Source organism: Phalacrocorax carbo, chromosome 12 (assembly GCF_963921805.1).
Source record: "Phalacrocorax carbo chromosome 12, bPhaCar2.1, whole genome shotgun sequence".
NCBI lineage: Eukaryota > Metazoa > Chordata > Aves > Suliformes > Phalacrocoracidae > Phalacrocorax > Phalacrocorax carbo.
This window is the reverse complement of record NC_087524.1, coordinates 8,511,450-8,531,662: the sequence shown is the minus strand read 5'-3', so window position 1 is coordinate 8,531,662 and position 20,213 is coordinate 8,511,450. Positions and strand designations below refer to the sequence as shown.

Below are 20,213 nucleotides of genomic sequence, written 5' to 3'. Positions count from 1 at the left end.
AAAACTGTTCAGGAAACTGATTTGTTGGGGGTTTTTTGTTTGGTTTTTTTTGTGTGTTGTTTTTTTTTTTAACAGTATGATTTCAGCTACCATTCTAAGACTTCTAAAATACCTAGTTTCTAAAGTAAGGTAATTCCGTGGTGATGGGTGGTTTTCTAGAAGAGAGGCTGAAAGTACTGACATATTTAAATGGCAATTGAACGATCCTGAAGCCCAGCTAGGTTTTCAAAAGCCTAAGGGCAATTTCTTCACAGAGTAGAAATGGTGCTTTGATTTCACCTCCTTTGTTCCTCTGACAAAAGCATGTGTTCCCTCTCAGATTCAGGGCTTTTAACTCTATTTAGAATATTTATATTAAAAAATTATAATAAAGATCACGTGGTTGTGACTGACAGGTTTCAGATGATAACGGGCTGAGGCCAAATCACAGTTCTTTATCGTGATATAGTTGTGTTGTGGCCAACCCATTTCTGTGTGGATATTGCTTCAAACCTCTGCACCCTGGGATACTTCCTGCTTTTGCTTGAAAATAAAAGCATGAGTCATTCTGTAAGGCAATTAAGGAAGAGCTTAAATAAATAGAAGACTGACTCACATAATACCCCCAGTATAGTTCCAGATCTACTTGTAAAACTTTCTCAAGTTTCCCAGATTTGTACTTTTTCGAAGTTTCTGGTTGTTTGTGGAAGTTCAGACTGCTTGATGGGAGGGACTAATACAAATGAAAATCAGTAACATGGGATTGGGCAGGAGGCAAATTATTTTCCAATTTCTTTGAAGCAAAGCATGAGGTAAGTGTCTTCTAGCTTTTGCTTAATTTGGAGGAAGGGAATTGTAAGCAGTGAAGGGCTCCCAAATTGTCAGGGAAAGTAAGATTCCTTCTTTCTTGAGAATAATTATTATCTATAGTGATAAGAGTTATTCTAATTAAAGTAAGTATAAAAAGTAGTTAGAGTATTATGATTACTTACTGATAGCATTACTTGTGTGCCTAATGAGTGTTGTTACTATTTATTTATTTGAAAATAAGGCCTACTGTAGTGTAACCAGGGTGATTAAGTTAACCAAACATGGATGCTGCTATACCATCCAACTGAACGTTCAGTCTGGGAACAATCAATGTATTCGTTAATCTGTATTTTAGTCATTAGTTAATCCTTAATGTAAGAGATAATGTGTTTCTGTCAGAACCCCTCTCCTTTCAGACTCAAAGCCTAATTTCAAGGGTCCGAACCTCTGTTTTAAGGATTAAATTAAAGCCTCACTTTTAGGTAGTAACGATTCAGGGTATAAACAGTTGGGAGTTACTAATACAATCTAGTGTAGCTCAACCAAGGCTAGGATCCGGAGTCAAAACTTAGCCAAGATAAGGAGGTAGCCAAAACAAGAACAGCCTGCACAATGACTAATCCTTGTTGCTTTAGGGAGTCAAAGAGGCCTCGAGATTCGAAGTACCTAAACAAAGTCACAATGACATTTAGCCTTAAGAAAAGCAGACATACAGAGCCATAAAGATAAGGAACTTCAGAGCAGACACTAAACCAGAACAGAGCACTCCTCAAGGGCAGTACATAGGTAATCTCAGAACTGAGTTTGTGCAAACACAAGGGTTAACTAGTGGACACAGGGAGGAAGAGCATGTCCTTCGCCCAGAGTCCCCTGACAACCACCCGGAGACACCAATAGGCATGCGCAAATAACGCCTGAATATGTATATCTTTTATCAGAAAGTTAATGAATATGTGTATGAAGCATGTGCTTAACTGGCACAATGAGACCTGACGGGGTGTGCACATTAGGAGGAGCGATCCCCTGTGCATCCGGCGCCGCAAATAAAGAATGCCTGCCTTTTAACAGTACATTGGTGTTACGAGGTTCATTCCCGATTTCGGTGACAGTAAGGCATGTATTAGTTCAAACAGCATGTGTGCATGTACAGCTCTCTTGCTTGGGGGTGGGGGACCAACCAAACAAGCCGATACCATTACAGCTGTTCCACCTTTTTCTTACTTCCCCCACTGTCCTCAATGCCACAATACCCCACCTTCTGCAGTTTCTGTATTTCAGGCACTTGCCATAAGCAGGTTATTATAAGCCATGTTATTACTTAGGTAATTACTGTTTTTTGTGTCCTTGAAGTCTCCTCCTTATGAGAAACAGCTTCTCCTTGCCATCACCAATGCTCGAATCAGACTTTCTGTAAAAGCTGTTTGGTGTCTCCACATTTCCTACAAACTTACCAATGCATTCCCTATCTGACCCTTCTGTTGTGTTTTGTAACTGTCTACATCTCCAGGTCATATAACTGCAAAAATGCCCCAAGGGCTATTGCCATTTTGCAGGGTTAAAGTACTAAACTGAAAGTTAAATTAAATGTTTATATTACTTCAATTTCATCTGCTCCTTCAATGCGACATAAAAATATTTCTGGAATTCCTGGCTAACACTGGGCATGAAACTTTGCTTTAACTCTTTATTAGACAGTAATTCAAGTGCACATTATCGTCTTTTCAAGCAAATCTATATGACTGCAAGCCTACCTGTTCTTCATTTGTTGCCCAAGAGAGTTACACCAAGCATAAATGTGGACTGGTTGTACTGTTGTGTGTGATGGGTCTTGAAGTGCGTTGGCAAACAATGTGATCCCCTCCTGGTAGGTTTCTTACAAACATAATAGTCAGAGATGGTCCCTGGGGCAGAGAGCTCACAGCTGAAGACAGTGTGTGTAGGATGGGTTACAGCAAGAAAGGAGGAAGCTACATGATGTGATGGCAGCCTATGTTCTTCTCTTTTGAGGTTGGATTTGAGACATCATAAATTACATGGGTGAAAGCTTTTGAAAAGCAGGCTGAGGGATGGGGCAGGATGAAAGGGGGTGGGTTGGAGTGCATAGGACATGACAGACTAGGACACTTTAGGTGCTTGAAAAAGTTTCCTATTTTGACTTGTGCTTTCAGTTTTGCGTTGCTGTTATTTCTACTTTGCCGACTTTCCCTAGGCCAGCTGACCTCTGGTAGGGTGTGGAAAGAGGCATTAGGTGGGTCACTCCTTTCCATTGGAGTGAATTGTCTCCTGGTGTTTCTGGATCTAAGAAAACATTACGAAAAGTGTGGCCTTGTTCATCTCCATGCTTAAGCACTCTTAGGCTAAACAAAACCTCAAACAAAAACCCCACCAAACCCCAACAAAACGGATTTCAGCATAAACTGTCCTAGATGACCTTCCAGGCACAGCTATCTCTTATTTCTGCAGACCAAGGGCAGGGATTAGCTTGTGTCCGTGCAATGCCTGCTTTGAAGTGTTAGAGCTACTAGTATGGAGACGTTTTGATACCGCTAATTGTTAGAGGCTAATTATGCAAATTTGCACCGCACATTAGAGATAGCAGTACTGGCTTTCTCTTAAGCTTGCAAAACTGCTTCTTCAGGTTGTCTAGTTCAGGTTTTTAACCCCGGGCCAAAGTGTTTGAAATGTGGTAGTGCAGCACACAGGGCAATCACACAAAAGATGCATTTTAAGTGGTGGGGTGTAAAGTTAGGTATAGAGTGAAGCTTGGACAGCAGGCTGCGAGGGGGAAGGCACAAGGCTACATGCTGTTTTGGTGGCAGTGAGGGCACTTTCAGAAAAATTAGTCCCATCACAACTTTTTAGTCTCCCAACAGCTGCAAGTTTGTCAGGCGGCGATGGAGGTGGATATGCAATCTGGGTTTTCTCACACAGGCAGCATAAGCCCCATGGCCTGCAATTCACGGGCTCTCCTTGGCCACTTTCCTCACGGAGTAGAATTGCCCTAAGCATGTCCCAGGCGGAGGGCGGCCTCCCTGAGGGGACGACTGGTGTTGCAGGCCTCCGGCAGAGGAGGTATAGGGGTGTGTGGGAAGGCGGATGGCGGCGAGAGGCGCCCCGAAGGGACGGGGACGGGCAAGCCCCGCGCGGACCAATCAGAGAGCGGGAACGGGAAGGCGGTGAGCGGCGCGAGACCAAGGCGCCAAACAGCCCTTCCTCCTTTCGGCCGGGGAAAGGACTCTCCCACCTCCCCGCTCTCCTCGCAGCCAGTCCGCGACGGCGCTCCCCTACCCGTCCCGCCCCTGGCGGCAAAGAACCAACGGGAGGCGCTACTCTTTCAGCCGCTCAGCCAATCAGCGACCGAGCCTTAACAAAAAAAAAAAACACAAAAGCCGCACGGCCCCGGGTGCCCGCAGACCGCGGAGCTGAGGGTCGCTCGGGCTGGTCGCCTTTCTTACGGTTGCGGGAGCGGTCGGTCCTCCCGGTCGTCCCCCTCTGCTGCGCGGGGTCAGCCGAGCAAACCTGCGCCATGACCCGGCCGCTCGGTGTGGGCGTGCCATCACCGGGCCCGCCTGTCACCAGATCCCGACGCCATTTTACGCCGGCGGCCAGAGAGATGGCCCAAGACTTCAGGTATTGGTGAGGAGCGGCGTGGGGGACGGGGGTGGCGGCCGCCGTGAGGCACCGGGCCCGCCCAGCGGGGCGCCGCTCGGCTCCCGGTGTGCAGCGCGCCTCCGGGAGGGGGCGCCCCCGACGGGCGGCTCCCGGCGTGCACCGCGGCGGGGCGGGCGCCGGGGCCGGGGCCGGGGCCGGGGCCGGGGCCAGGGCCAGGGCCAGCACCGGCACTTTGAGGCTCCCTCGGCTACTGGCGGGGAGGCTCGGCCTTTCCGTCCCGGCCAAGCTTGGCAGGTGGTGGGGTGAGACTGTCCGGGAGCATGGCCCTAAGGGGCGGCCGGTGCCCTCCCCGCCGGTAGCCGCACCACCGGGAGTTCCAGCCCTCGTGTGCTGGCCCTGGTTTTCACGCCGTGCTGACAGTTTGTTGATCAAGGTGAGGGGTGTCTGGTGGCCAGGCGACCGCACAGCATGTAAACCAGCTGGGGAACATGTCTGGCCGAGTACTGGCTAGCACCTTCAGCACAACACTCAACATACCTGAGCCTCCCCCCCCCCCACGTATGCCCATATGCCCTCCCAGCTTATTCTCGGTGTTTGTTAGCAAGTCTGCCTATAGAGCTGGGCAGGCTTCAGCAGCGAGCTTCAGTTGTTGATTCAGCTCTCCAGCCTGTTCTGTCTCTGAACTGTACTGCTAACGGTGCTGGGGGACAAGGTCTCCCGTGAAGACAGAGGCGGTCAATGACAGTTTTTAGACATGATAAACCTCTCTACCAACTAGAAATACAAACTCTGCCAAAGACTTTGAGTCTTTTTCAGAGGCAGCCGAGTTTTTTGCTTCTTGCGGTATCAGGCATCATAATTCTCTTATGCCATTAGCAGTGCCTTATTTTGTTCATTTCTGCTGATCCGCTTGATAGCCCTGACCTTTGAAGAAAAGGGAGAAAGTAAAAGTTCAGTTGTTCTTCTGTGTTGCTTTTTGCGCAAGAAAGCGAAACTACTCTATGTTTTGGTTTTGCTGCAAGTCATCGAAAAGACCGTTATGAGGTTTTAAGTGCAACTTTCTTTTCTGGTTTTGTTGTTGTTATTTCTACACTGCTTTTCAAGATGCTCCATTTTGTCAAAGATGTATTTACATTTTGTAGTTTATTTCTTTGTTATGTGGCTTTGCTTTCTCTGAGCTATTACTAGTATTTCCAGCACAGATTTTTAAAAGTATGATTTTTATCCAATCAGAGAGAACCACTGATATGGCTGTAAACACTAGTTACTTCTAAAGAATACACAGGGATTTTTTTTTTTTTAAACAAATGCAAGAATTTCTTCCCTCCCTTTTTCATGGAGGTTGTGCCTTTAATTTTGAAAGACCTGAAAGGTCTGTTAGGTGCAACTCCTGGCTGCGTAGCTTTTTTCTTTGTTAAGCAAGTTCATGTATTTATGTGTTTTGCCTTTTCTTATCTGTGTTTTTTACTGGTCTCCTTGGTGTTACAGTTAAGGTGAGATTTCACAAAAAATGGTGGAATAATTTTTAGTGGGGATAAATATGTTTTGTTGAATTCATATATTTTGCTGAAAAGCATTAACCAGAGCTATGCAGTTGTTGACAAAGATACATTAAACAACTGTGACTTTCATGTCAGGTAAAAAAGAGCAAAAACTGGTAATTATTGTTGCTTCATCAGTTCTTCAGTCTTTTAGGCCTGACTATTTGACCTCTTATTAAAACAACAGTGGAAATCCTCCCGTGAACAGTTATGGGCCTGTTCACGTAGAAACTCACTTGTTATTTTTGTACTTTCCTATGTATGAAAAGCGGTTTGAAAAGCCCAGTACTTTCTTGTGTTCCTCCTTCCACTGTATCACATGCTTTCCTTTTTCACCACTGTTTTTTTTTTAAAGTTTCTAGTATACTTCCTTGTCTGAGATGCAATACAGCACTCAATAAATTATTATTGTTTTAGTTGGACAGTTCCTATCCCTTGTTCTTCCAAAAAGCAGTAGAATGCAAAGTAGAAAATGTCACTAGATAAGGACTTTAAATCAAATAGTCTAAGACAAATCACTCTTCATTCAAGTTTAAATTTTAGGCCTTTTTTTTAGCAGCAATGTCTCTATTCTCTCAGCTATTTTATACAAGGCTTTGTATAATTATGAAACCAATATGAATTTTGTTATAAAGCTCTTGTGTTTAGAATAAAACACAATGAAAAGATACAAAGATGAGACAGTGGATGTGGGAGGGAGAAAAGCGGTTGTTTGAAATCAGGGGGTGTGGAAAGCCGGAAGAAGATACTAGAATGCTTTGGTTTTGGTTTTGGTTTGTCTTCGAGAGTTGAGTGCGGAGAGGAATCTGAGAGGTGACTGAAGATGAAATTTGGACTGCCGACAGTGGTTGGTATTGCAGATGGGACTTTAACTTGGAAGGAAGAAGTGCAGTTGCTTAGTTTGGAAAACAGAAGAATTTTGGAAAGATATGCAGTGCAGGAAGCTGTGGGCATGGGATGACTTTGCAGCTGCGAGAGCGGTCGGAAGCAAGTGTTGGGAGTGTCCTGAGCAATGCAAGGCAGAGACTGCCTTGCTTGTTAGAGGGTGAGGTCAGGGTGTCAGAGTTGGAGGTGGGCTAGGGCAGAAAGACAAATAAGTCAGTAACAGCAGTAACAGTGAATAAACCTGCAATTTAGTCTTTTGATTCTTATGTTGAACTGAAACTTGGGGACCCTGTTGCTTCAGCTTATGGGAAGAATGGACATGTTTTGGCCTACATCAAATTAAGCTGGGTCACACTGGGGGCGACTAGTCTTTGACAAATACTTTTTCTGCTCTCTTTGGTAAGCCAAAAAGAGAAGTTTTTATGCACTTGCATGTTCTGATTACAGGTGGCTTTTTGTTCAGTTACGGTATACTCAGACATCACTGCTTGTCAGTAGGCCGATTAAAGGCGGATCAATGCATTGCAAACAGCATTTTGTATTTGTGCAGGTGCCAAAAATGTAGAAGCCATGTAGAAAATGCAAAAGTGAAAGTAACAAGCTTATGGAAGGATTAAAAATTAAATCCAAATTTAGTTTGAACAAGTGAGCCGTGAGTTGTTCTGGCCTGAATTTTAAAAATGATTATTGAGTCTGTGAAAACACAGTCACATATGGATGCTTGAATACATTAGCTTAGAATCTGGAATAAGTAAGTTTTGCTTTTGTAATCACTGTTACACAGAGAGTAATAATATAGCAGTGTTTTGGAAGGCACAGAAAGATCACAGAAGATGGAAGAAGGTCTTAAATGTATTATTCTTGCTTTCTCACACCAATATCATGTTGGAACTGGAAGAGAAACTTCCAAAACAGGCCTCAGTACAGCCTTCAGTCGATAGTAAGCTTCCTTGCTACACGGGAGATGAAGATAGCAAGTTCATAATTCTTAGTGTTTTAATGTTCAAATTGTACTTTACTCAGACAATCTGCTTGTTTTTCAGAAGTGACATTCTTTCACAGAGGAATGCCTTGGTGTTCTCACATCCTACTTATTCTTGCCAGGGAAAATACCTCTGATTAAAAGCTATTGATAATCTTGTTGTGTATATGTAAAAATGAGATGGTCATAGGCTGCTGTGTCTGTTAGAAGCCAGAAGATGCCTGTAATGTGTGGTGGGAGGGATGGCACTGACGTGTATTTTGTTAAGGGGTAGTGCTGGTACGAGTTCCTGCTGAGGATTCTGGTAACAGCACAGATAGGAATTTGCATCCCAGCCTGGCACCAGATGTGGGGAAAAAAGCAACAAACTGCTGTTTTGGAACTGTTTTTGAAACAGTTCCAAACCGTGGAGGGGTTTGGACAACAGGAAGAAAGTTCAACTAAACCTGTAACTTTACAACTTTCAGATAGAACTTTGTGGTTAGGCTTGATTGTAACTAATATTGCATCAGAGAGGGTTTGGTCACTGATGGTATTGGTAAGGCCAGCTAATTACCACTCTAACACCTTAAAAAAAATTATAGTAGGAGTTACCAGCTCAGAGTGTTGATGGTGGAGATGGGGAGGTTGTTAACACCATCGCAGAAGGTACTGGTGAGGTCAGTCCCCTTTAAAAAGCTTAGTTTAAGCTGGAAAGGTGGTTAAGACTTACTAGGATGATAAAGAGAACAGTTTGAGGAAGGAAACTGGTAGGCTGGTTTCAATAGCGAAGTGGAGTGAAGGCTAGAAGGTGAGGAGGGTGAGGATGCTTTCTCTGATCTGTCAGAGCTATCAGAAATAAGAGCTGCTGGCATTAAAAAAACTGTAGAAATAACAGCATTTTAATTTTATCACTATTTACTGTATTGGCATTTGGGTATTGTTTTTTTAAAAACATAAAGTTATGTTTTCTCTTCAGAAACCAGACCATTACGGAGTTTTTCAAGCCAGTTTTAAACCAAGGTAAATATATATTGTTTTAATTGATTATATTTATATGAGTTTTCATTATATAAACATGCAGAAATGTAGTCCAATCTCACTCCAAATTGGAGCAACAGTATAAGGAGTAGAGCTTACCAAATATGTCAAAATGAGCACGTTTAAAATTTTTTCTAATAATGTAACTGAAAATGTTAATTAAAATGAATTTCTTTTGAATAGTGATGTAATTATTTCAAGTTATTGTCTCATGCTTAAGCTAGATTGTGTATAACAGCTGAAGCTGTGACAGAGATCATGCGGTTCTTTTATATGAAACTGCGTGGCAGTAGCAAAACTAAATTAAGTAAATTCATTTTGGATTGCATGTGAGATATAAAATAGCAAGTAATACAGTCCAATAAGACTTTTTTCCCCCAATATTGTGACTGTAAATTATTTGTCTTTTCTTTTTTCTCTTAAACCTTGGCCATAAAGACAGAACTGTGTTGTGCTCAGCAGACAGAGGAAACATAAAAGATGCAGGAATTGGACTGTCAGTTTTACGTGCTGAACGTTTTGAAAAGAAAGTATCTTCTCCGAAGAAGGTCAGAAGAAAAAAGATGCCAGACCAAACACCAAGCACAAGTCCTGTGTTAGATGCTTTTCGGAGGGGAATTAAGGAGAAAAAGGACAGTGTAAACATTTTGGAGAATGGCAAAGTGTGCAAGGCACTGGATTCATTGTACCCAAAAGTTGTGATGCAAAAACTCCTTATTACTGCAGGGTCTCACAGCTGTTTCTTGGCCAGAAAGGATAAAACTGTCAAGTCAGAACAGGGAAGAAATGAGAAGTGTCTGGGTGTAACAAGAGCACCGTTGTCTTGTGGAAACAGTTGGGAACAGAAAACTGACTGTATGGATCTAGAAGGCACTAGTTCAGACTCTGACAAATGGGTTTCATCATCAGAAGCTGATACTCGAAAAGCCTGTGCTAGAAATAATGGCACTGTGAACACCACACCTCTGTGCCAAAACCCAGGGCTTCCCATGAAACTGTCCTGCGCTCCAACCGGCTCTGAACTGAGGTTGTCACTGGAAGCTCTCCGCAGAGAAAGGAAGCGGAAGAAGCATAGAACAAAACCATCTAAGGCACATCCTGGAAAGCCATTCTCAGGAACAAGTCTGTCATGTCAGGTGTGTTTTAAAAGGGTTGTTAAAGGTGGAAATCAGTGGCCCATTGTGCATGTGGGGTTTTTTGTTGGGGTATTTTGGGTTTGGGTTTTTTGTTTGCTTTTGTACGTTTTTTGTTTGGGTGTGTTTTTAAACCTTTTTCAGTATACGATGAGGTTCTTGGTGGTGCCTTTTTCAGATGTAACAAAAGTTTATGCTCTTTTGCTCTTGCTTTGGAGATCTTAGGTCATGCTTGGGTAAGCTTGTTCTCAACTATTTTAGAATAAATGAGAAATCCTGGTTTAAAAGCAGGGGAGATATTCTGGGTTAGATGCAAGCATGAAAATGCAGTGGAAGCTGTAACTGTAAATTGTAATCTGTAGAGAAAATGTCTTTATCTTAAATGTCTTATAACCTTGTGTTTTCTTACAGTGTAGTGTAGGGAACAGCCTGGCAAATTTCTGCTAGTTAGAAGTTGCAGTTAATAGCAGTTCAGATTAATGCACGTAAGCCACAGTATTTAGGTAGAGGTGGGAATGGTCCTATGAAGGATGTAGCATTTCATTACAGGTCGAATTATTATGTTCACTCTTTTACCAACCAAGAAAACCGTTTAAAAGGTTGCCGGTTACTTGTAATGATCATCATTATGTGTGCTTCCATAATGTGCTCTGAATGTAACAAAAAAGATTGTTTAGCTTGTGTTGCCTTTTCTCTATATATTTCCCTCTATATTTGCTTGTCTGTGCTTTCTGTTATTTTGTTATTTAAGCTCCTAATGACTTGTCTGAGGAAAGCCAGCTGCACTATGTTGCTGTATAGCCCAGGAACGCAAGTGGCTAATGGCCCTAAAAGTGGAGAGATTTAGAACCGGAGGCCAGTCTGAAGAAAGGATATAAAATTTGGGTGGTGGAAAGTCCTTTTATTGATCTTTGCAGCTGTGTTTTAAATTTTTCTTGAAATGAAGTGTATTACCATATTTCTGGAGGTGTGTGGGACTAAATCTGCGCTGGATTCAACACTTGGCTCAAGACGTCAACATCCTAGTTTTAGAAACTATGTGATTAACTTTATTTTCTCTGTCTTTATTTTTAGGGAAATGAATCTCCTTTAAGAAAAATACATTCTTGTTCAAGGGAGACTGCCTCAGGTAGAAGCAGTGCTGATAATATGGAATTAATTAAACAGTGACACTTCTTAATGGCTTTTTTTCTTGAAGTAATGTTTTTCTGTTTTCTCTCAAAAAAAATTGCTGCCTAGCCAAGATTATTTCTAATATATGGCAAGCTTGAAGAGGTTTAAAAGTAATTTGGGATTTTAGTGAAAAACAGATTGATTGTAACTTAATTAGAAGTCATTGTATTTCTTTGTCTTAAGCACTTAATCCCTGACTATTTTTGTAGTTTCTCTTACAGTTTAGAAAATCCACATTCACTGTGGTGGTTAACAAATTTTGCCTTTCGGCTTGATACGAAAAGAACATTCTTGTTTAACCAAACACTAAAGTTTAGCTGGTATCCTTGTTGCTTTTTGTCCTTTTTAAGCACATACTTTGTTCTACAGTAGGTAGAATTGAATATAAAAAGCTCATGTGGATGGAAGCTTGAGCTAGGTCAGTAGGATGATTAAAAAAAAAAAAGGGGGGGGGTGGACCCAAAACAAGGAGAGTATTCCCATTTTGTGGGTCTGTGGCTGTGCAAACCTGTCACTCTGCTGCTATGCTTTGCTTTCCACTTGTGCTAGCACTGGACTTGGCCAGTGCTGTGAGGAGCTGATCTGGCTGAAAATTGAGTTGGGAAGTTCTCAGCCACACCAGCTTCATGAAGAAGCTTGCCATGAAATGTCCGGGTGCTGGTGCCAGCTTAAGGCAGGAAGCAGAAAAGCATGGTGGGGAAGGTGGGCTCTGCTGCCATAGAACCATAGCCTGAAAACAGATTTCTTCACATTCTGGACGCTTTTTCGTGAGCATGGTTAAAATTATTGCAATATTTCCAAAATAATTTTCATAATGTTCATTATTTATAACTGCTATATGTAATCACAGGAAGTTTCTTCCATTCCCATACCTCACCTGGGCTATTGTTTATTTCCAAATTGATTCTAGTGTATAGAAGAAGTTTTCTATCGTGGCTACTGAGCTGCTTTAAAATAAAAGAATTTAATTTAATTTCCAAGTTAGTTGCAGTAATAAAATAACAGTACAGTATCAGCTAGATCTTAGTTGTGGTCCACTGTGTTCAAGCAGAATGGAAGTATTTTAGTTTCTGATAAAAAACTTCAGTCATAGTTGTCTTAAAAACAAAAGTTGTTTTTTTTTAAAGGGTAAGCTATTATAGGTTGGTTGTTTTTTGGGTTTTGGTTGGGTTTTTTAAATTATTTTTTAGTCATGACAACAGTGATTTACTTTTTTCTTAAACACTTCCTAGATGACCCATCTCAACCACAGCCAAAGCAGGTGTCAAAAGAAGAGGCATCTTCTCCAAATGCACTGCGAACATCATCTGAGATGGCCGCTGGTATGCGGGGGAGCCAGTGTGAACCTTCGCACTGCCTTAGATTGGAGATGTCTTCTGGGCAGTCCAAACAAATAGATTTGCCTGGGAAAAGAAAACGCGCTGCCATGAGTGTGGATGCAGACAGTTCAAATCAATCTGAATTACCACGTTTGAATGACGCTGCTTTTAGTAGGCAATCTGCACCATGCAAAGATACAAACTCTGACTTTGTAGAAAATATCCTTTTAAAGCCTACTCGTGGTGATGTTCTGCAACTAACGGAGGCTGCTGCTCTGCCTAGACACGATTCTGCTCTTCCAGAGGAACACCTCAACTCAAGCAATGAAAATGAGAAAAATAATTGCTCCTCTGTAGGTTTGTCATCTTCATATTCTGCACACAGTCCTGGTAAAAATAACCACATTTCTGTTGTGGATACCAAAGAGAATCAACTGCAGGTGGTTAACTCATGCTTTTTCTTGGGAAAGTCCTTTACTTTTTCTCAGGAAAAAAGTACTGTGTTGCTTTCTCTCTGTCACTTAACTAAAACTAAAGGTGTGGAATCTCATCTCCAGAATACTGGCTTATCTCAGGTATTGGATGCTAAGAAGCAGCAAGATGGGAAGAGACCAGAAAGACCTGCACACAATAAATCTTACAGTATTCAATTCAGCAACAGTTTTTCAAAAACAAAAGACAAGACTTCAGAAAGTCCTTCTGATTCTTGTTCAGTGGAAGGTTCTGGGAAACCTGCATTCTCAGAAAAGACTGGTGAAAGTGTTCCCTGTTCATTGCCTTTTAAAGAAGGGTGCGTGGACAGCTGCCATATGTCTTCACAACTCTCAGACAAGTTAAAAGTTGAAAGCACCTGTATAGACCAGTCCAAGTTGAACAGAAAAGCAAAAAGCAGCTTTGATAGTGAAGATGATGGTTTGGAATGCAGTCTAAATACTGCTGCTGATGACGATGAAGAAGTATTCTTGCCACTGCAAGAAATTCTGTCTTCAAGTCCCAAGCCACAGGCAGGAGCCCTGGAGGAACCTTGCCTTGACAGTTTTTCTCAGGACACCATGACTCCATTACTGAAGCTTCATGTAAGTGACTGAAAAACAAAAAGCATTGCATCAGCTTTGTTATATTGTACTTTTTGGTATGATTTTTTCCTTTATTCATAATGCAAGAAAACTCAGAGTTATTTGCCTGCAAAACTCAGCTTAGCTAAGGGTCCTATGCTGTACATTGCAGTGTAGTTGGAGAAAGGGTGCTTTTTACTATGCTTGCCCTTGGAATGGCTGAAAGATGGTTTGTGCAACCACATTGCATTAGCTGTATGCCTTTTGGTGGTTTCTAGGAGCTCTGTGTTTGCTTTTTCCACCTGAAGAAAAAGGCAGGAGGTTACGTTTAGGTGTGTGGGATCTAATGTTTTTGTTTTCCTGATCAGGTAAGATTTTTATGAGTTGATAGTAGCTAAAGGAAATTGATCTACCCATTGAGAGAGAGATGTGTGCTAGACCCAAGTCATATATCCTTGTCACAGTCTGATCGTCAGAAATCTGTGTACGAGTTCTTGCTCTGTAAGTGTGGTGTTTTCTCTGAGGCTGAGTTTCATGGAAATTAGAAGTATTTCAGAAAGGATTTCAAAAAGATGAATGACTTCTCACAAGGGAGAAGTGATGAAGTAGTGCTTGAATACCAGTTTACAGGATATTATGGTGAATAGATCTGTGTGGTTTTTTAAAGTTAGCCTATTTGTTCAATAACAGCTTGTCAAATAAGTTTTTATTTTGAGGTTTTGTTGTGATTTTAAGGTTTTGTTGTAAAATAATCATTTAATGAGGAAGATCCTGGATTAGTATTTAGTGTAGCCTGGATAGCTGACTCTGGGTGACCAAAGGGATATATTCCATCCCACATAGTGTAGTGCTCAGCAATCAAAACCAAGCGGGGGGAGCTGGTCTGGCATGTAGCCATTCCTTGTAGTCTAGCTGGACATCCTTCTGCTTGTGGGAGGTACTGAGTCATTGCCTTTGCATCACTTTTTCTTTTCCCCCTCACCGCCCCTTCCTTCACTTACTGAACTGTCTTTATCTCGACCCATGAGTTTTCTTGCTTTTGCTCTTCTTATTCACTCCCTTGCACCACTGGGCAGGGAAATGAACAAGCTGTGTAGTGCTTAGCTGCTGGCTGGGGTTGGCCCACAGCTATTTCATACAGTAGAAAACAAACCTGCTGTTAGCAGAACACCTGTATAAATACTCTTGTATGTATCTCCTCCTGTTTTTAAATCTCTGAAACGGTTTATTTGTTCATTGAGTTTCTCTTGAGTATCTCTGTATGGAGTTACTGAACCGCCATAATTATTTTATCTCTCCTTATCCATTAATTACGCAAGCACATTATAGATCAGACTTTTGTGGTTACATATGTATTCTGCAATCTTAACCATCATGTCTACATAATTAATGGTTAAGATTGATAAACAGATGCAGTCCAGTCAAATGTTTGTGGAACACGAATGTGACCACATCATCTGGCCTATTCTGTTTCTGCATAATTAATGGCCAAGTAGGACAAAACAGTTAAACTATCCCAAAATTTCCATGACCACGTTTTTTGCATATAGTAGCATTCTTCCCTTGTCTTGTAAGAAGGGGCATATGTGCACATTGGAATAAAGTCTTGATTCCACAGTTCAAAAGTCATTTTAGGCTTATTAACCATATAGAAAATAAGGGAAGAGGTCTTCAGCTTTCCACAAGGTTTCCCACATAGACATACTGCGTGTTATGTCTGAAAGATATCTCTGAATACCAAAAATTAATGCTGTATTAACTGGCTTTTTATTAGCAGGTGAACACTAACTTTAACTTCTTCGTCCTTTGGGTAATAGAAAATCCCCAGTGAGAGGGTAAGCCCTCACTGAATTCTGTTCTCCTAAAATGAAGGAGCTCATAGGAAGAAGCTTTGTCACTAGTAAGAGGTTTTCAGTTTAAGAAGATGGTGTCAGAAGGGCGTTGCTTGTCCAAAGAATTGAGTCGTGGCCATAAAAGATTACAAGTCTGTGTTGTCTGCTATTAGCTGAACAAAACACTGGCTGTTGAAAAACAAATTTTGCTAGTGGTTAAGGCTTTGTGTATTGTTTTGGTTTTTAATTCTATTTATTAGCTCCTTAATTTGGGTTTGTATTAGTATTTTGATTGGAAGCTTTCTTTTGTCTGATGATTTTTGGAGGTGATTTAGCAATCACTGGTGCATTGCGCTTGAGGGACTCCTGAAAGTAACAAAGAGGTACTGAATCATTTTTGGAGTTTCTTGTCTCATGCATGAGAGTGGGGATTCCCAGGGTCTTGGTGGATGATGGTAATAATAAAGCTGTGAGGTAAAAAACTTCTGATGCTAATGCTCTTTGAGAGTTAGCTTGAAGTCAGCCCCAGGGAGAGACTCAGGGACTTGCTTTGCTGTTCAGATCCGTTGTGAAGAACAGTTATTTCTGAAGTAGTCACTGGGAGAGATTTGACTAATATATAAAATTGTCAAGGGACTGAGAAACCTAAACTGTTAACCATCCTGCTTTTCAGGGTCTCCTTTGAGTTTTTATCTTCAGGTAAAATATTAAAATTGGAAGAGGTTTCTATTTTGATTGTTTATTGTCTAACTGAATGAACTGATAGCTTGTGGTATTATTTTAAAATTTCTTACCATTTAATTTACAGCTTTCTAAGCCTCCTGTTGTTAGCCAGGTGTCATATGTGAACAGCTTAGAACACCTCTTGAAGGAGAAAGAAGAATCTAAAAGGTTTGTTTCTGAAAGCAACTTTGAAAAATTTGGGATGGAGTTGTTGAATCTTAGATTTACCTTGTTTCCCTGAAACTGATGGAGTTTGGGTAGCAGCAAGCTAAGCTCTATCTGCTGGTGCCACCAACATCCATCTGACAGGACCTACAAGTGCGGCTTAACTGTAAAAGCTGAATGACAGGCTCCTTCCAAGCAATAATGAATGATTTGTGGTACATCTATACTCCTCAAGAGCCGGACTGAACTTACCAATGCCTTTGTAGGTCACTGAGCTGGCTACCAGCTGCTGGTCAGGCATGAAATAGAAGTATTTATGTAGACTGACTGTACTAGTTTCTTCAAAGGCATTTGTAGCTCAGTTTTGGTTTCTAAAGTTTTGCAGACTGTCAGTATCTGAGCAGTTACACGGTTCAGTGAACAGAGCTAATGAGTGTTCTTGCAAGGGGTCTTTTGGGTAGAAAGAGTAATGTGGTGTATGTACTGATGGCAAGTGGTGGCAATGGGTATGTACGTGTGATTAACTGTATTAAAGAATCTGACCTTAGTAACTGTGGGCTGACTGACTATGGGGTAGTGAATACGCCTATAACTAATACTATTTAACATATAAAATACTAGGATGATGTTTTAAAAAAAAATCATCCAGAAGATTGAACGTTTTGTGCAATTACAAAAAATTCTGTCAGAAGTTGGTTGAGTGTGTTTGTCTCTGACAAACTAGTGATTGATTGTGCCATTGGAAATTCATTAGGCTTTGGGAAGCATCCACTTTGTATCTTGGAATAACAAGACGCTTGGTTTTTTGCATAGATGCAATGTTTCATGTGCTTTGCCCATGCATAATTGGCTACTGACTCCTGGGTTCACATTCAGAGCTTAAATTTTGTTGTCTTCTGTTGTAAATACTAAATAGTGATGATATCTTCTGCTGCTACTGTTATTTCAGGGTAGATGAACTAGAAAAGCTGTTACAGGAAGACATACAAGGAAGGGAAATGGATTCTTCAGATGGAGATGATGAGGAGAATGCTGGGGGAGATGAAGATCTCTCAGAAGAGCACAGGTCCTTTCAAAACCAATTAAATCTAGTTCTTCACTTTTCTAGCCTTTTTTTTTCTAATCTTCCTTTCTCTTTCCACTAGTTGCTGTTAATATGTTTCATGTGAACTGTTTTTACCATCTTTCAGGGTTGGGTGGGTTTTCTTGGATGTTACTGTATTTTAACAATTCAGCTTTCACGTAAGGCTGATGCATTCATCTGAAAATAACTGTCTCAACCAGAAAATAGCCTCTCTGTGTTTAAATTCATAAAGGCTATTTTGAATTTTACAGGGCATTTATAAAGAGATTTTCAGTAATAGCTCATGCCATACCTGACTACCACCCTGGAGAAGATATATTTGATTTATCAACCTCTGGGATGATCTTCAATATACATAACCTTGACTTGAGGAATTTTCATTTCACCCCTCAAAATCCTATAGAAAAGCTCCTTCTTAGGTAAGAATATCCTCCTCACTCTGTTCTGTTTACTTGTATGATTTTCTTCAGTGTTAGCAGCTTTTAAGATAAAATAGTATCTTTGCATGCAAATGAGCTCTGTCTTACAAGGTAGGCAAGACTGACTCCCTTCCCCTGGAATTCTCCTTTCCAGGTCAGCTTTACAGAACAGTGAATTGTTATTTGATGCTTTTTTTTCTTTCCTCCACTGGAATTCTTGAAAAAACATCTTAAATGAGATGTAAGAAAAAAGTGTTCTAGCCTCTTCCATATTTATGCTGTGTTGAGCTATCACTGATAATCTGACCTATTTGTGGAAGATAAATGCAGAAATGAAATGTTACGATGAACAAAAGCTTAACTATCCCAAAACAGAAAGAGGACCTTTGTGGTGAACTGATTTGTGACCTACTAATGTTGTATTATGTCTGCAGAAAGACTTTTGTGTGTTTTTGTCCTGAATGGGCCTGGGACTTAGGGCTCCACTTAATGAGGATTGCAGAAAGTCACGATTTTGGACATCTGTTAGATTCAGTTACTGAGCTAGCAGCGTTCTGTATGTACACAACCGTTCTGTAACTCCTAGGGATTTGTACTCTGTATTTATGAGGCTGTCAGACTACAAATAGCTGGACAAATTCTTGCCTAATACCACAGTTGCAAATCCTGAAAAATTGTGGTTATGTCAGTTAGCATTTTATTCCAAACTTGCATCAGTGAAACTAAGAATCATAGAATCATTAAGGTTGGAAAAGACCTCTAGGATCATCAATCCAAAAGTCAACCCAACACTACCATGTCTCCTAAACCATGCCCTAAAGTGCCATGTCTACACATCTTTTAAATACCTTCAGGGGTGGTGACTCAACCACCTCTCTGGGCAGCCTGTTTCAATTCCTGACCACTCTTTCAGTGAAGAAATTTTTCCTAATATCCAATCTAAACCTCCCCTGATGCAGCTTGAAGCCATTTCCTCTCGTTGTACTGCAAGTAACTTGGGAGAAGAGACCAACACCCACCCCACTACAACCTCCTTTCGGGTAGCTTTAGAGAGCAATGTGATCTCCCCTCGGCCTCCTCTTCTCCAGACTAAACAATGCCAGTTCCCTCAACCTCTACTCCTAAGACCATTCTTCAGACCCTTCACCAGCTTCATTGCCTTCTTTGGACACGCTCCAGCACCTCAATGCCCTTCTTGTACTGAGGGGCCCAAAACTGGACACAGTATTTGAGGTGTGGCCTCACCAGTGGTGAGTACAGGGGCACTATCACCTCCCTACTCCTGCTGGCCACACTATTCCTGATACAAGCCAGGATGCTGTTGGCCTGCTTGGCCACCTGGGCACACTGCTGGCTCATGTTCAGCTGGCTGTCAACCAGCACCCCAGGTTCTTCTCTGCCATGCAGCTTTCCAGCCACTCCTCCCCAAGGAGGACCCAGCACTTGGCCTTGTTAAACTTCATACAATTGACCTCAGCCCATTGATCCAGCCTGTCCAGATCCTTCTGCAAACCCTTCCTGCCCTCAAGTAGATCAACACTCCCGCCCAGCTTGGTGTCATCTGCAAACTTGCTGAGTGTGCACTCAATCCCCTCGTCCGGATCATTGATAAAGATATTAAACAAGTCTGGCCCCAACACTGAGCCCTGGGGAACCTGGCTCATGAATTTAATCTTAAAGGATTTTGTATACATGTGTATATGCTATTGTGGGTGTGAAGAGGAGGAGGGTGGCTTCTCCTTGTCTCTTGAGGAAGTGATGTTTGTGATACACTCCTTTTGGATTCAGGCCTCTTACTATGTTTTGAAGACGACAAGGATGTAAGCTTCAAAAGTATCTTGTAAGTCAGTGACTGGAGGAATGAGAATTAAACGAATCATCACTTGCAGAAGGCAATTATGATTTAATTGCTTTTGCATTCTGCCCAGTTGTCACAGCTGGACGTGCTGTTGTCCAGTTGATGCATGGATGTTGTCTTAGCCACTTGCTCAGTCAGACAGGTAAAGGGTATATGAAATTAGGACACAGATCTCTCGACAGAGCTACCTGTTTTAATAGACACTGGGACTAGAGGAGACTAAAGGAAATGTATGTAGGAAACTGGATATCATTAATTCAGCTGCTTATGACATAATTGACTTTCTAAAGAAGATTAAAGCTAAAATAATTCAGTAATAAAAATGATGTATTTTCTTCTTCCAGCAGGTACTTTTTGCACCTCACAAATTTGCCCAGTGAGGTTAGACTGATTCTAATTACTTTAGTTTGCTTCCAGTCTCTTTATTTAAAAAATTATTTTAAAAATTTCAAGCAAACTTTTTTCTCTTCTGAAAGTGTTGGTAAAGGTCGTTGGACAGTAAAAAAAATCATATTCACAGGCCTTGTTGAGCATAGCAGCACATCTTTGTAGACAGGCATAATGGTTCATAGTACAATAGTGTAAATTAATGTTTGTTTGAAGCTATTATTCTCTAATAATAC

General features: G+C 41.4%; 1 protein-coding gene across 6 annotated transcripts in view; it reads left to right on the top strand.

Moving 5' to 3' along the window:
• The first annotated feature begins 604 nt into the window (after nt 1–604).
• The window catches only part of SLF2 (SMC5-SMC6 complex localization factor 2), a 35,511-nt gene continuing 15,902 nt past the window's right edge, over nt 605–20,213 (top strand). For 3 of the 6 annotated variants that reach the window (XM_064464027.1, XM_064464026.1, XM_064464025.1), the window contains exons 1-8: nt 4,151–4,419; nt 8,768–8,811; nt 9,268–9,965; nt 11,037–11,091; nt 12,368–13,530; nt 16,150–16,232; nt 17,179–17,295; nt 17,565–17,732. In XM_064464027.1, coding sequence (XP_064320097.1) covers nt 4,316–4,419; nt 8,768–8,811; nt 9,268–9,965; nt 11,037–11,091; nt 12,368–13,530; nt 16,150–16,232; nt 17,179–17,295; nt 17,565–17,732 — 2,432 coding nt within the window. In that variant the 5' untranslated portion in view covers nt 4,151–4,315. Of the gene's footprint in view, nt 792–4,150; nt 4,426–6,711; nt 6,790–8,767; nt 8,812–9,267; nt 9,966–11,036; nt 11,092–12,367; nt 13,531–16,149; nt 16,233–17,178; nt 17,296–17,564; nt 17,733–20,213 lie in introns of those variants that run through there. The other 3 variants (XM_064464028.1, XM_064464030.1, XM_064464029.1) reach the window with 3 other exon arrangements.